This window comes from Cupressus sempervirens, chromosome 6 (genome assembly GCF_028749045.1).
Source record: "Cupressus sempervirens isolate cs-2001-9-10 chromosome 6, ASM2874904v1, whole genome shotgun sequence".
Lineage (NCBI taxonomy): Eukaryota > Viridiplantae > Streptophyta > Pinopsida > Cupressales > Cupressaceae > Cupressus > Cupressus sempervirens.
Genome location: NC_143123.1, coordinates 541836166 through 541851835, shown reverse-complemented (window position 1 = coordinate 541851835; position 15670 = coordinate 541836166). Strand labels below are relative to the sequence as shown.

At 36.3% G+C, this 15670-nt stretch overlaps 1 protein-coding gene across 1 annotated transcript in view; it reads left to right on the top strand.

Annotated features, from left to right (window-relative positions):
- Positions 1 to 15096, top strand: part of LOC149553388 (uncharacterized) — a 43652-nt gene extending 28556 nt beyond the window's left edge. Inside the window, exons 4-12 of the mRNA XM_089790328.1 lie at positions 1109 to 1162; positions 12830 to 12905; positions 13055 to 13127; positions 13280 to 13379; positions 13736 to 13805; positions 14208 to 14294; positions 14384 to 14532; positions 14752 to 14867; positions 14935 to 15096. Of these exons, the coding sequence (XP_089646454.1) occupies positions 1109 to 1162; positions 12830 to 12905; positions 13055 to 13127; positions 13280 to 13379; positions 13736 to 13805; positions 14208 to 14294; positions 14384 to 14532; positions 14752 to 14867; positions 14935 to 15096 (887 nt within the window). The remainder of the gene's footprint in view (positions 1 to 1108; positions 1163 to 12829; positions 12906 to 13054; positions 13128 to 13279; positions 13380 to 13735; positions 13806 to 14207; positions 14295 to 14383; positions 14533 to 14751; positions 14868 to 14934) is intronic.
- The last annotated feature ends 574 nt before the right edge of the window (positions 15097 to 15670 follow it).

Here is a 15670-nt window from a genome sequence, read left to right as displayed (position 1 = left end):
GTATATGAGTCATCCAGGAATTGAGCATTGGAATGCAGTCAAATGGATTCTCAGATATTTGAGAGAAACATCTAATAAGTGTTTACACTTTGGAGGCTCTACTATTGATTTACAAGGCTATGTTGACTTAGATTTGGTAGGGGATATTTATACCAGGTGGAGTACTACAAGTTATGTCTTTATTGTTGATGGGGCAGCAGTGAGTTGGGTTTCTAGGTTACAAAAGATTAATGCTCTATCCACTACAGAGGCAGGGTATGTTGCTGCTACAAAGGCCACCAAGGAGATGATATGGCTTCAGTTCTTCTTAGAAGAATTGGGACATCCTTAGAAGGATAATTATTTGTTCATAGATAGTTAGAGTGCCATTCATCTTGCAAAGAATTTAGCTCTGCATTCAAAGACCAAACACATACAGTTGCGGTAACATTTCATTTAATCAATTTTGGAGGATGGACAGTTAAAGCTAGAGAAGATACATACAAATGATACATACTATTTTGTTTACCCTATCACTATGCCTAGCCCTGTACCACCACGACTACTGTCAGTGGCTGTAAATTATGTCATCTACTACTGGCAGCCTGTAATACTTCCTCCTCCCTTGAGTTTGGCGTCTCTGACATATGGCCGGTTGAGCGACTCACTTGGAATAAGATAATTTGATTTTGGCGTCCTCCTATATCAGCATATATTAATATTAAAACTAGGGTGTTTGGCGAATACAAATACATTTTAAAGGCTATTAAAATTGGAAGGAATGCCATGTTTTTTTTGGAGGGAATGTTCTTGACAGATTTAGAAGTCGAGGTCGAGAGGGAAGCTACGCATACATTCTGTGAAATAACAAATATTGGAATGTGATTTTAGATTCTAATTTTACATTCTATTGGAAGTGCATACATTCTGTTGAAAGCTAGCAGCACCAACCCTTCACTATCTTTGTTGTGATAGGTAATTCGAAGATTTAACATCTTTTCTGCAGATTTTTTTGGCATTTTAATGTGTGTTTCTTTAAATTTAGTTTTAAATTTTAAATGTATGATGAATAGTTTGAAAATAATTTAAATGTTGTTATTTGAATTTATATGTGAGTTTTTGGGTGCAGAATTTGATACAGTAATCGATCCAGTCACTTGGAAGTTTTTCTCTACATTTAAAGGTACCCAGGAAAACTTTCTTACCTACATTAGAATTCAATTTGTTTCTTCCCTTTAAAAAAAAAATCTCACTATATTATATTATATAAAATCTCACTTATAGGTTATTATATAAAATTATAAAAAATATGAGAGATGTGCTGAAACAAATTATCAGTATTTAGTATTCCAAATCCTAATGGGGCTATTTGAATGTTAAAACTGAGATAATTTTTTGGGTTCCTTTCTCACTTTGAAAATGACTAGATTTCAGATAGTATTTTGAAATGATTACTTAACATACTTCTCATATAATTACTCACTCTCCCAGATTGACATAAAAGATTTTTAGTTCTCAAGTCATATAAAAATACTCTAAAAAAATTTATTGTTTAGATGTGCAAATGCTAGTAACTCTTTCCTATTAGTTAAAAACCAAAATACCTTATTTTTGAAACCTTAGGATGTACAATAATCTAACATAAACATACTTTGATAATTTGGTTTTATACATTTTGAATATTTGACCTGTAACCAATATTGTAACCATTTCTGTGGAACTCTAGGTAGCCCTAGTATTTAGTTTCTTTATTTTATAAGGAAATTTGAAGCTTCCAAAGCTCATATTCCAAGAGAACCTTTCTAAATTCATCTTCTAATACATTGAGAAATTAGTCTCAACCTCTTGAATCATGCTACATAATACATTGTGAAGATGCAGATTTGTGTGGGATTGCAGATGAATCTATTTATATAAGTATTAAAATCTTATATGGCAACCTAGGAACGAGTGACCCCACCTATTGTCCAAGTACATGGCATACAATTTGCTTGTTAATTGATTCTCACTATTGGTAGAATCAACTTCTACACAATTTTGAAAAAAATGTGAAATATCTTATAAAGCATAATTTGCAAAGCTCAAAAAAAATGAATATCTAATGTAAATGTAATTAAATATAATACATCATTATTAATAGAATGTAAAATATAAATATAATGAAATATGGTATTATAACATATATCATGAAAAATATCTTAAATGAAATGTAAAATATATCATCTACATGTTTATATTTATAAGTTTTGAATTTATAATACAATTGAAAAATCACAACTAAATGGAAACAAGTTTATATTTCTAAAACCTTTTAGCCAATGAAAGCACATTTTTTTTTCAAAATGTTTAGTTAAAATAATTGCATCTCTACTTAAGTAAATTTAAAAAAAATCAAATGTAAAAAAAAACCTCACAATTGATTGGTTAAAAAAATCACTTTTAATAACAAGTTAAGTTCAATGGATGCATATAAGAGTACCATTATATGAAATTGATCAAATAGTATTATATTAGTTAATCCATCTTTGAATCTTTTGTATCATGTGGTTTTTTTTGTTACAAATGAAGTATAATTATGTTAGTTTTCATGTCATATAAGACATATAATGTGAAATTACACATAACGAAATCTATATATTCAATCTAATAATATAATCATTGTAGTAGTCATATATGGTGAAGCAATTTTTTCCCTCATATTACACACCAAAAATCAAGTAGTAAACTTATTTGATGTTTATATTTTGAATATTTCTAGGTGTACACTGCCATCATATTATCTATACTCATATAACATCTTCGTAGACATTCATTATCTATGAATTTTTTATTTCTCATCATCTCCAAAATAGGTTTTACTTTCTGATAAAATTGTCCTATAAATCTATCACCTCTTAAAAAAATTATAATATATTATTAAAGATATAATAGTATCAGTGTATTTTTCATGCCTGTTTTAACAAGATAGAGGGTTAGTGACCAATTAAATATTGTGCAGAATGACTAGAGGATGGAAATGAAAATCAAGTTCATTTAACTAGTTATCTAAGAAGGAAAATTAGTTTTCAATGAATGATCTTGAATAGGCAGCTATCAAAAATTAAAATGTCTTGATTTATGTGTTACTATGCCTCATGGGAGACTCACTGACTTTATTAAAGGAGAAGGTTGCAATAAAATATAATGGATACAAATGTAAGTAATAATTTCCTTGAAATGTGCTAGGGCAAAAATAATCAATTGAAATTTATAAATTTGTCCCAGGAGAAGCTACACACCTTGAGTACTAAGGCTGAGCAGCTACGCCCTCAAGCCAACAGATCATTTTTTCCTATTCCAAAACAAAATTGTGTTCCAATATGGACACACTAACAACCATATATACCAACCTAAGGCCTCACCAAACTCGACCACCCATAAAATTTTAAATCTAATAAAAAAAACACTTGTTGGGTCGGCCCAGCAAAATTAAATCTAATAAGAAATAGTTGCTAGGTTGGCCTAGCTCAATCGGGGATATTACAGTCCCTTCCCTCAGATGGTTGCTTGTCCTCAAGCAATCTTAAACTCGGATGTTCAAAAATTTCAACCCCTTCCCAAGTAGTGTCTTCAACTAGGAGGTTCTTCCATTTCACCAAATACTTTGGAATGATCTTGTTCCTTAGTCACTTCTCCCTCACATCAAGCACCATCTCAGGTTCAAGGATGATTTTCCCTTCATTGCCAAGTGGCGACAGCTCCTTGGATGGAGCAATCTGTTGTCCAATCACTTTTTTTAGGCATGACACATTGAAAATGTTATGAATTCTACTTTCTGGGGGTAACTCGAGCTCATAAGTGACCTCTCTGATTTTGTCGGTGACTCAGAATGGCTCGTAGAACTTAGTCCTTAATTTTTCTGCTCCATTCCCTTTAAGCAATGACTGATGATATGGTTGTAGCCTCATGTAGACCATATCATCAACCTCAAAACTCTTTTCAGTACTGCATTGATCTACATAAAGTTTTTGTTGATTCTGGGCATGCTGCAAGTTCTCCTTTAAGGAGTTCATTATATATCCACATTTTCTTAGATCAAATCTCTAGCCCTTGGGACATGGCTATCAGCAAGGAGATGGCTTTATAACCATAGAGTGCTTTGAATGGGCTCATTCTGATTGACATATGATGTGTGGTGTTGTAGTAAAATTCCCCTACGTGCAACCATTTCACCCAAGCCATTTATTGCCCTGTCACATAGTTCCTCAAGTATCCCTCAAGCCATTTGTTTATGATCTCTGTTTGCCCATCTGTTTGGGGTTGGTAGCTGGTGCTAGGAGTTAGTTCTGTGTGGGCCAACAGAAAGAGTTCTTGCCAAAACCTGCTAATGAACTAGCTACCCCTGTCACTCACAATATTATTTGGCAACCCATGAAGACGAAAAACCTCTTTCATGAATAAGCCTGCAACCTGGTGAGCCTTGAAGTCTAACGAAATGGCATAAAAATGTGCATCTTTGGTAAGTCAATCTACCAAAACATAAATGCAGTCCTTACCTTGCACCTTTGGAAGGCCTGTGATAAAGTCCATGGAAACACATTCCCATTTCTAATTTGGAATGGGTAGGGGCTGCAATAACCTAGCTGGGAAGACGTGCTCTTTTTTTTTTTTTTTGTTGACATGTTGTGCATTCCCTGACATGCTACAAAACATCTTTCTTGAGTCCCTTCCATGCAAAATTCTCCCTCACCTTCTTGTAAGTCTTGAAAAATCTAGGATGGCCTGGAAGAGGAGTGTCATGACATGCTCTAATTATCTGGCTTTTAAATTTGGACTGTGGTACTAGGTAAATCCACTCTTTGTAGAAGATGAGTTCATCGACTACCTTGTATCTGTCATCAACAATCTTACCTTCCCAAACATCACTAGCAAATGAATCTTTAGCATATTCAATTGTAATCCCTACTCTGAAATCAACAAATATATTAGTCATAGCACAAAGGTGGGGTTTTCTAGAAAGATCATTTACAACAGCTCCTTGATGGCTTTCTCAATCTCTTCCTTATATATTTATGGGTGCCAATATGGGGTGGTGATAACAGGTTTGGCCCCTTCCTCTAGCTCTATCACATGCTGAAAGGCTCTATCAAGTGGTAGTCTTGCTGGAATTTTTTTATGGAAGAATCTCTTCATTCTTTTGACATAAACTATCATAGGCCCATTTTGTGAAAGGCCTTTGAGGACCAGTTCCTTTTCGTCCCATTCAAATTTAAGCTCCATTATATAGTGATTGATCTATATTCTCACAATGTTTAGAGCCATTGAACTCCTATAACTACCTCGATATCACCTATGTCCACCACATAGAAGTCATCTTGAATTTTGATGCCCCCAAGTGTTAACTCCATCTGGTTCACTTGAGTGGTACAAGTAAGGATGCTTCTAGTGGTAGCAACATCAAATCCTTCAAAATTCTCTATCTCCAAATGCATCCTATGCTCTGTATTAGTGTCAATAAAGTTGTGAGTAGCTCCTCCATCTATCAAAACTATCGCTCGCTATTCTCGAAGTACTCCTCTAACTTGAAATGACTTGTATCGATGGGCTACTAAAAGTGTTTCTAGAGTACCTCCTGTGTTTTTCTCCTTCAAGTAAGCCTCTGAAAGTCTACCACATAGTCTTCCATAGTGCCTATCTGTTTGAGCCTATTGAGCTCCTAGAAGTAGCTTTCGGGATCTTTCCTATCAAACCTTTCTCTCAATTTTTGGGTGAATTTAGTGTATGTAGTTATTTTCTTGAACCCTAGAGTAACCAAGTCATGATGCCACCATTTATGAGCTAAACCTTCCAAGTGCAAAATTATGAATTTGATAGCCTCATCTTTTGCCATGAGGTTGAGAGAAAAGTAGGTGTCTAACTTTTGGATCCATGCTTTTGTTGAACCTTTTTCTGTACCATCAAATGTTGGTAGTGTCAACCTGGACATCCTATTCTATAGATTCTTTTTGAAAAATGGTTCATTTGACTTCCCATTGATCCATTCTTTAAGTTGTGAAACTAGATAAAAGGGAGTTGTTGTCTTATTTCTAGATCAATCTTCATATAAGCCTCCATGTTGGTGTTGAGATCTCCTTTTGCAAACCTTAGTTCTTCACCTCCATTGCTAAGGACCTATTTGGGTATGAATGAAGGCTATGTAGGGCATGTGCCTTTGTTCTGTGACTCAGAACCATTGCCTTTCATCCCATTGCTCGACGTAGATCTACCACCTATGTCTTTCATAGTCTGTAGTACTGTTTGCGTCAGCTAGTTATTCTGCTCTTGTTGTTTGGTCATTTGGTCCTACATTTGACTTATGAAATTGAAATTTTTTTCATCCTTGTCCATCTTGTTACTGTTGCCTCCAATCCTTGATAAATTCATTGTTGCCTTCTTTCATTCTCTTTCAAGAGCGCACTGATCTCTTTGACTTAATCACATAAGATCTCCATAGTCTGGCAGAGAAACTAGGCTCTGATACCACTAAATGTGCTAGGGCAGAAACAATCAATTGAAATTTATAAATTCATCCCAAGAGAGGCTATGCACCTTGAGTACTGAGGCTGACTAGCTATGCCCTCAGGCAAATAGATCATTTTTTCCTATTCCAAAACAAAATTGTGTTCCAATATGAACACACTAACAACCATATTAAAAAACACACTAAAAAAAACACTTGCTAGGTCGGCCCAACTCAATCAGGGATATTACATTTCTTTTTTATAGAGAATTTAAACTCAATCTTATCAAAAGCTCCTATTTCATATTTCAAAGTGGAAATTCTAATTATGTTTTAAACACAAATGACCTCATAAATTCCTCTAAGCTATGAGATAAATAGTTTTGAAAATTAAATGGTCTAGTTTCTATGAATTTACTGTTGACATCTTAGTCAAGTTTGTTGATACTTATTTATGACCACAAACTTTATCAAAACTTGACTATAATCTAGTTAATCCGTATCCCTAATTGGACCTCAATCGTGACCCTAACTGAAAATTTTTTATAAAGATTTAATCCTAATTCATTATTCCATTGTTCACAATTTTGGAATATTAATGAACCTTCTGCTTTTAATCGAAATATATCTATATTTACTTTTAAATATTTGTATTTCTTTATGACATATAATTTAAAACTATTTAATTTAATAAATTTGAGTAACTTAACTAATAAATATTATATTGAAGATAGAACTTTGAAAATTTTCAATTTGTTTGCTTATGTCAGTTGGGTTAAGTGTAAGTGTTAAATTGGTCTTATGGCTATATAGTTTTATTTAGTAATATTGTTAGAAATTAATATTTTTTAACAAATAGAATCAATTATGTATAAGATGGGCATTGAAATTAGTAACTAATGTTTCATTCTATTTATCTCTCTTCCCCTAATTACTCTCTAACACTCTCTCTCCTACCTACTCTCACCATATTTTCCTCGTTTAACCCCTCTCTATCTCTCTATCTCTCTCTCTCTCTCTCTCTCTCTATCTCTCTTTGTCTCTCTTTCTCTCCCTCCCTCCCTCTAGGATATGCTCCATAACCTCCCTCCCCCCACTCAAGATACACCCACTAATCTCTCTCTAGATATGCCCCTATTACCTATTTATCCCTCATTTCTCTATAGATACACCCTCTAATATCTTTCTCTCCCACACACATGCATGCCTTTCCATTCTCCCTAGATATCTCACCTAATCACCCTCTCTCTCTCTCTCTCTCTCTCTCTCTCTCTCTCTCTCTCTCTCCCCCACTATTCTCTAGATACACTACCTCATCTCTCTCTCTCTCTCACACACACACACACACACACACACACACACACACACACACACACACACACACACACACACAATAATTAGCATAAATGTATAGAATAAATGTATTTTTCATGCATGTTTTAATAAGATAGAGGGTTACTAATTAGCCAAATATTGTACATAATGAGTAGGGGATTGAAATGGGAATCACTCATTTGATTATATGTCCAAGACATTCCAAAAAAAGGAAACACTTTTTCAATGAATGATCTTGAATGGACACCTATTAGAAATGAAAATGTCTAGGAGCTTGACTTATGTGTTGCTATCCCTCTTGGGAGACTTGATCACTTTATCAAAGGAGAAGGTATATTGTAGGATGGCATAGAGACAACATTTCTATGTAAAGCTCATAGAAAGCCCAAATTAGAAAACTCTACTAACCATAGTACCATAATGTATTCAAGGTATGCTTAAAATTTTTCATATAATTAAGCATGTCATTTAAAAAAATATATATTTATCATGTTGATTAATATATATTGTTTTCTACATGTCCTTAAATAGATATCATTGTGCTTTTGGGCCCAAGGATAATAGAAAAAAACCTAAAGACATTAAAAAGGTGAAAAGGATACAAAAGTTTATACAAAAAAGGGGTTGCCAAACCCACTTTCATGTTAGTGAAATGTATGGTAAACCACAGATTGCTATTATCACATATAATGAATTTACCCATCAAGATGTTAATGGAGAATTTTTTTATGGAAAGAATGACCCTTCTAGAGATCCAAGAACTAGCTTTGCATCAAGACTATCAAATGAATGTAAATCATACATTGAGTTCTTATTAATGATGGGTGTTGGAATTGATACAATTTGTGAGCAACATTACTTAGACCATGGTCTAATAGAAATGATGAATAAGAGAGATGCTTGTTTACTAAGGAAAGATGTATTAAATGCATGGAAAAGAGTATGCTCATTTCAATCACAGAAAAATGAGGATGATGCAAAAAATGTTAGTTTATGGCATATAGAAGAGAAATATAACTTCTTCTTTTACAAAACACCAAACACCATGGGAGATGTTCCATTTATTGAAGGCATCCAAACACCTTGGATGAGAGAAATGATGTTCAAGCATTCACACAACTCTATTATAGCAATGGATTCGACATTTTCAACAAACAAATATGGTGTAACTATAGAAATGTTAACTATATTTATTGATTTTATTTTTTACTCATTCATTTGTTTTATTTCAATAAATTATTTTTTTTAAGTTAAACTCATGTGCAGTACAAGTTATATACATTGCTTATTTTTTATGAACAAGAGGCTGGTTTGCCTGTTGCATGGGCAATATCTTCGAGAAGTAGAGTTGAGGATATGAATGAATGGTTAACAATGATCTATAGACAGGGGAAACAGTTGAGAGATGATTGGCATGTCAATGCATTTATGATAGATGATGCTAGTGTAGAAATTGAAGCTATTTGGTTTTTATTGGCCTTAATTTACACATTTATACCAAAATTAACACAATTTTAGTAATGATTTATGATATAAACTACAATTTTGCATTCATTTTCTTAGAATGTTATTGATCAATTTTTGCAATGTATACAGATCATCTTTTAATTACCGAGTGCTTTTATGTATTTGGCATGTGCATAGGGCATGGCTAAAAAATGTGTACAGGTGAGTCAATATTTAATCAGAATATGTCAAGCCTCATGAAGTAGCGACATAGCTACAGGATCAATCTCCAAGTGGGAGATTGTTGTTTAGTGTGGAGCCTAATCAGTCCCCAAGTGGGAGATTGTTAGATTGTGGTGACTGATCAAGAAAGTACTATACATACTTCATAAATTCTTTTGGGCACAAAAAAAATTTTTGGGCCCTATTTTATCAGGATTTTGGTTCGACATGTAATTATTAATTATAACTCTGAAGTGGTAAAAATACTTATATAAAAGAGCTTAGGGTTAGGGATTATTTTATAGTTGTGATGCAAAATTAGTTCTTGCGGCAGTATTGAGCTGTAAGGGATTATAGATTGTAATCAGGTTATAATCATTGGATCATAATAATATCAGACTTGTTGTTTGGTGGATGTAGCCTAGGGATTGGGTGAACCACATTAAATCTTGGTGTCTTGTGTTCTTTTCTGTGTGATCTATTATTTTCTATTATTGGATATATTTGCATGTAATTGTTATTTATGTCCGTAGTTTAATCCTAACATATTCTAGAAGTCTAATTACTTATTTGGAAAGTGAGCTCTTCTTGTCATTGGAAGTGCATGTTTGGGCGGTGGGCTCGTCTTGCATCTACTATACTACAAATCCTAACAAGGTTGGCACAACTCCTAATAGGGTTGGAATCTCTTAACAAGGATTCAAAGTCTCCTAACAGGGACTTTCTATACTAAATTTGCTCATTGACTCTTAATAGGGTCCATACTCGAACAAGGAACTTATATATCAATATATTATCTAGTGGGTATTGTAATACCCCAAAATTGGCTCATTGCCATCTCAACCAATTCTGGTATATTTCTAACCAATCCTAAAGTCCTATTCCACTAGGCAAATTCTTATTCTACTAATCGCTACTTGACTTAATTGTCAGATGCAGAAAACCCTAATCTGCATTCATTATGCATATTATTTAATTCCTATAGTATTTACTCATATTAGTCACATTAAACCTATTGGTTAATATTTAATTTAATTACTAAGTATTTATTAAATTAAATAAATTTGATTCCATAGAACCTTAGCCTGCTCACTCTTCAGAGAGACACAAAACAAGGTTCCACTTCCAATAGGGATAAAACCAAACATGTCAACAAGAACCGAGAAATTGTACATGATGGGGTTGTTGACAATGTAACACCCAAACCTTCTAAAACCACATTTAATCTCACGAACTGCCTCAAAGCGGCCAAAAATGCTGAGAAGCCTCCCCCTGACAATAAGGCATCTAGGAACAAACTGAAAAACTCATGGACAACACGACCTAAGTGAGAGTATATGCCTTTGGGAGAACCTTTTGATGTGGTTTACAAAACATTGCTACAACACAAGCTTATCTCACCAATGGATAACCCTCGTCCCTATGATCCACAACCATGTCCACCATGGTGAAATGAGACCTCATTTTGTGATAACATTCTGTTGGGATGACCATGGATACATGAGATGCGTGCTATGCCATCCACATACCACCAATGCATCAAATTCCCATTTCATGGTTCCGAAGTCACTATTCCTGCCACTACTAGCTACACCTGCAATAAATTATATCTTAAGGCTAAGGTACTATGGAATTAAATTTATTTAATTTAATAAATAATTAGTAATTAAATTAAATATTAACCAATAGGTTTAATGTGACTAATATGAGTAAATACTATAGGAATTAAATAATAAGCATGATGAATGCAGATTAGGGTTTTCTGCATCTGACAATTAAGTCAAGTAGCGAGTAGTAGAATAAGAATTTACCTAGTGGAATAGGACTTTAGGATTGGTCAAAAATAGACCATAATTGGTTGAGATGGCAATGAGCCAATTTTGGGATATTACATTTTGTCCCTCTTTGAATGAATGTGCGAGCAACATGTTCAATTCAAAGATAATCAGAAAGCATGATGCAAACATGAGATTGGTTCTGAAGTTGATTACATGGAGACCAATTGATAAGCTTTTAAGGATTATCTCTAGAATAGAGCTTAATCCCAAGGAATCCAAGTAGAGCACTTAGATACCTAAGATCGGTAGCATTTAAAAGACTATCTCCAGAATGAAGCGTGATCTTTAAGGATCTAGACAGAACATCTAGATACCTGAAATTGATAAGCATTTAGAAGATTATCTCTAGAATGGAGTTTAATCTTCAAGGATCCAGATAGAACACCTAGATACCTAAAATTGATAAGCATTTAGAATATTATCTCCAGAACAGAGTTTAATCTTCAAGGATGCAGATAGAACACCTAGATACCAAAAACTGAAAGCATTTAGAAGACTATCTCCAGAACAGAGCTTAACCTTCAAGGATCCAGATAGAACATCTAGATACCTAAGATTGAAAAAAAAAAAGATAACAAGGTCCAATCATGAGTCGTAGAATCATCCCCAGAACGAGGCTTGATCCTCAGGAGTCAAGGTTTAGACTGTCCCAATACCTGTCCATCAAACTTTGAGAAGAGCTATTATAAGGCTGATCAATTGATGAAAAGAAAATACAGGTAACAAAGATGCCAGATAGAAGGGAACAAGATGCCCCGAGTGATGAGATGCCCCAAGTGATAAGGACATAAGATGGGAACCAGATGCCCCAAGCAATAGGTATTTAATGATGTTTAATCATCCTGCCCCCTCGAGAGTGAAATCGAAAGATGACACACCAGAAATATGATTTGAAGCAGTATATGAGATATAGGAAAAATCTAAGATTTAGCAGAATATAGAAGAGACCAAAATGATCGAAAGAAGATTCTGGGTTGATTTGAAATGATTGTGAAGTCATAAAGACCAATTTTGACCAGATTTAGCCACAGTTGACTTGAGTTGACTATATTCAAAATGAATTTTGAAAATATGGAGAATGTAAAGTTGAAAGGATTCCAAGAATGACAAAGTATCAGAAAAGATTTGAGCTGCACAAGCGTTCGATCGCGTTAGTCTCAAAAATTTTAAAATACATTTTTGAGTCTCTTAGGTGTGTCAGATTTTGAATTTGATCTCAAAAATGGATCCAGAACGGTCCAATTAGCCAAGGGTGTGATTTTTGCACAAATCCGAGCACTAAAAAATTTAGGTCAACAACTATATAAGGGCTCGAAGGGTCATTTTCAATTCATTTGTGCTTTTTGTTTTTATTGATTTGAGCTCTGAGAGAGACATGGTAGTCAGCGTGAGACATCATCGACTCGAGTGCTCTAGATGTCACGACCGCCCAGCAAACTATGGACCACCAATGAGTCGGCGAGTCCCTTCCTTCGTACTTTTGTTTTCATGCATTTTGAGGTCATTTATTACACGTTTTAGCATGTTTTAGGATTGTCAATTCGGTCTTCACACGAGGCCTATCTCTTCTCGCGCGAAGATCTTCTTTCTTTGTGCGAAGAAACATGGTGCGTTGTTTCTTCGCGCGTGGGCAGAGGATCTTTGCGCAGGACGCAATAGGTTTCACGAAAAAATTTAGATTCTTCGTGCAAGGTGCTTCGTTTCTTGCATGAGACTCTCTTTTCTTGCATGAATAGATCTTTTTTCACATGAGCAGCTCTTTTTTCATGCGATGGCGAGATTCTTCGCGTGAAGAAAGAATGATTTCATGCGAAATTGGAGAGCTTTGCGTGAGATTTCACAAATCTCGTGTAAAATTTCATGACAGTTTTGTTTAAAAATTTGATTTTTGTACTCAAAATTTTCTTTTTATTTGGTTTTGGTGCGTCGTTTCGACTTGATACTGATCGTTTCATTTGTTGTTTTTTGTTTGTGCGTGCAGGAGGTCTTTGGTAACATTTCATTCAGATCACACTATCTGCCATATGGAGAGTTATTGCGAAGTCTTGATGATGTAGATCGGGCTCACATTGCTCGATTGGGTTTGTCCTCTCTATGCTGGATTCCAGCCATGATGGTGAATCACGGCTTACTCACAGCTTTGGTGGAGCATTTCCATTCGGAGACAAACACCTTCCACTTGTTGATGGGCGAGATGACCATCACTCCATAGGACATCTGGAGGATTCTAATGATTCCTTTTCACAGTGCCTAGGTCATCTATGATATAGTTCCCCGAGAAGGGATAGAGGCATTATCTGTTGTGTTCGGGAGAGAGTTACAGAGGGGCAGACCCATCAGTTGGGATGAGCTGATGCATACCTATGGATCGACACACAGGTTGGCATTTGTGTTGGGTATATTTCTGAGTTGCTTCTTATGTCCTAATAGAGGATAGCATGGGTTAGAGTGCGGATGGGGTGCCATGCTTTGCAGGATGCTGGAGGCACCAGAGATCTTCGGGTGGGGTCAGTGCATGTTGGCCCACCTTTTCCATGAGATGCACAAGGTTGTCTTCCATGAGAAGAAGACCATGGCAGTAGGGGTATATGTATTACAGATCTGGGCCTGGGAGCATCTTCTTGTATGTTGGCCAGTTTATGCAGATATAGAGGGCATATTACCTAGGCCCACCTGGGTAAGACTGAGCACTAGCAGACGCATCTTGATGACCTGGTGTCTATTGTATGGTGACCCTGGAGAGAGACAGAGGACTGGGATGATGCCCCCAGAGAGCTACCATGGATGTTTAGTTCTCGACCTTTGGCGGGTAGGATGACATTAGTTATAGAGAGATTTGCTATTTCATGAGTGTGGTAGTAGTATGGCCATCCCCAGGACATTTCACATGAGTATTGTGCCTATGCCAGGGTGCAGAAGGATATTGAGCAAGGATGGCCACCACGGATGGATCCAGGGCGATCTATTATAGATATCCGCAGTCTAGCTGCAGTTCAGTGGGACTACCTGCCAGAGGTAGTAGATGCAGGGATGATGCCTGCATATTAGGCATTTTTGATCGGCCATCCGTTCCCATGCTTCACAGATCCAATAGGGATGGCAGGGCAGGTACAGAGATAGGTGCCCTAGCAGCAGCAAGCACAGCCACAACCACCAGGTCAGCCACAGATTCAGCCACAGGTCCAACATCGGGTACAATAGATGCCCATTCCCTCTTGTCAGATGGGATCAGACGTAGGTGCCGGGGGTAGTGGGACAGGACACAGTCGATGGAGGAGGCAGAGGATAGAGGAGAAGGCCCTTGAGTAGAAGATACCATAGCAACAAGCACCACCATAGCCGAAGGTACCGCCACAATGGTAGGCACCAAAGATGCTCGATGAGGATATGCCAGATTAGTCGGCAGGTGGGGTGCAAGACATGGTACAATGGTATCGTGAGTGGGTTTGTCAGGCCTCCCGATAGTTGGGAGAGTTGTAGATTGCAGTAGCAGTCCGGGATGCGCAGCTGGTGGAGAGACAGCGGGAGATAGATCGACAGAGGGAGCGCACAGAGACTATAGAGTGGAGGTTGGAGCTAGCGCAGGATGAGATTCGCTTTCAGTCAGCTAGGGCCGCCTATTATTATGCTGCATAGACCAATGCGGTACCAGATGAGACATTGAAAGTTCAGCACTTCTCTCAGTGTGCACGAGAGTCTGGGGGTGCACGACCTCCTGTCAGGCCAGATATGCCACCGCCGCCTCCGCCACCTACTGCCCCTGCTCCTCCTAGAGGCAAGGGTTTAGGACAGAGTTAGATGCTCTGTGCTTGATTTTTTTGATCCCTGGCTATGTATCGATTGGTATGCCAGCACCACATGTATCATTTTTGATCGATTGTGCTCAAGTAGCACCCATTTTTGTACTGACCCATTCTTTTGATATATATATACGAGATTTTGAGCCAAGTATTCCTGTGTACATGTCATTGTCTATTTTTTTTTACTTTGATGTACATGAGATGTATGTTTTATTTAGATAGAATGCATACGTATGAACTAACATCTCATGTAGTGTTGTGTGTTTTTGCTTGATAGTCACAGGTTATTCATTGAGGAGCGTGGATCGATGAACCAAATGCTTATATAACCGTGGAAGAATCTAATGTATGTGGACTATGAACGGAATGACCATCAAATTGCGTGCTAATGCAAATGAAGTATGTAATGCAAGACTATGTTAAATGCAACCCTAGGTCTGGTTACCAAGCCTCGATATTTAATCATCACTGGATATAAAATAAAGCTCATATGTTATACAATTCCCACTGACATTGCAATCATGGAAATATGAATATAACATACATTATTGGTTTGTCAGGATTAAATGTAA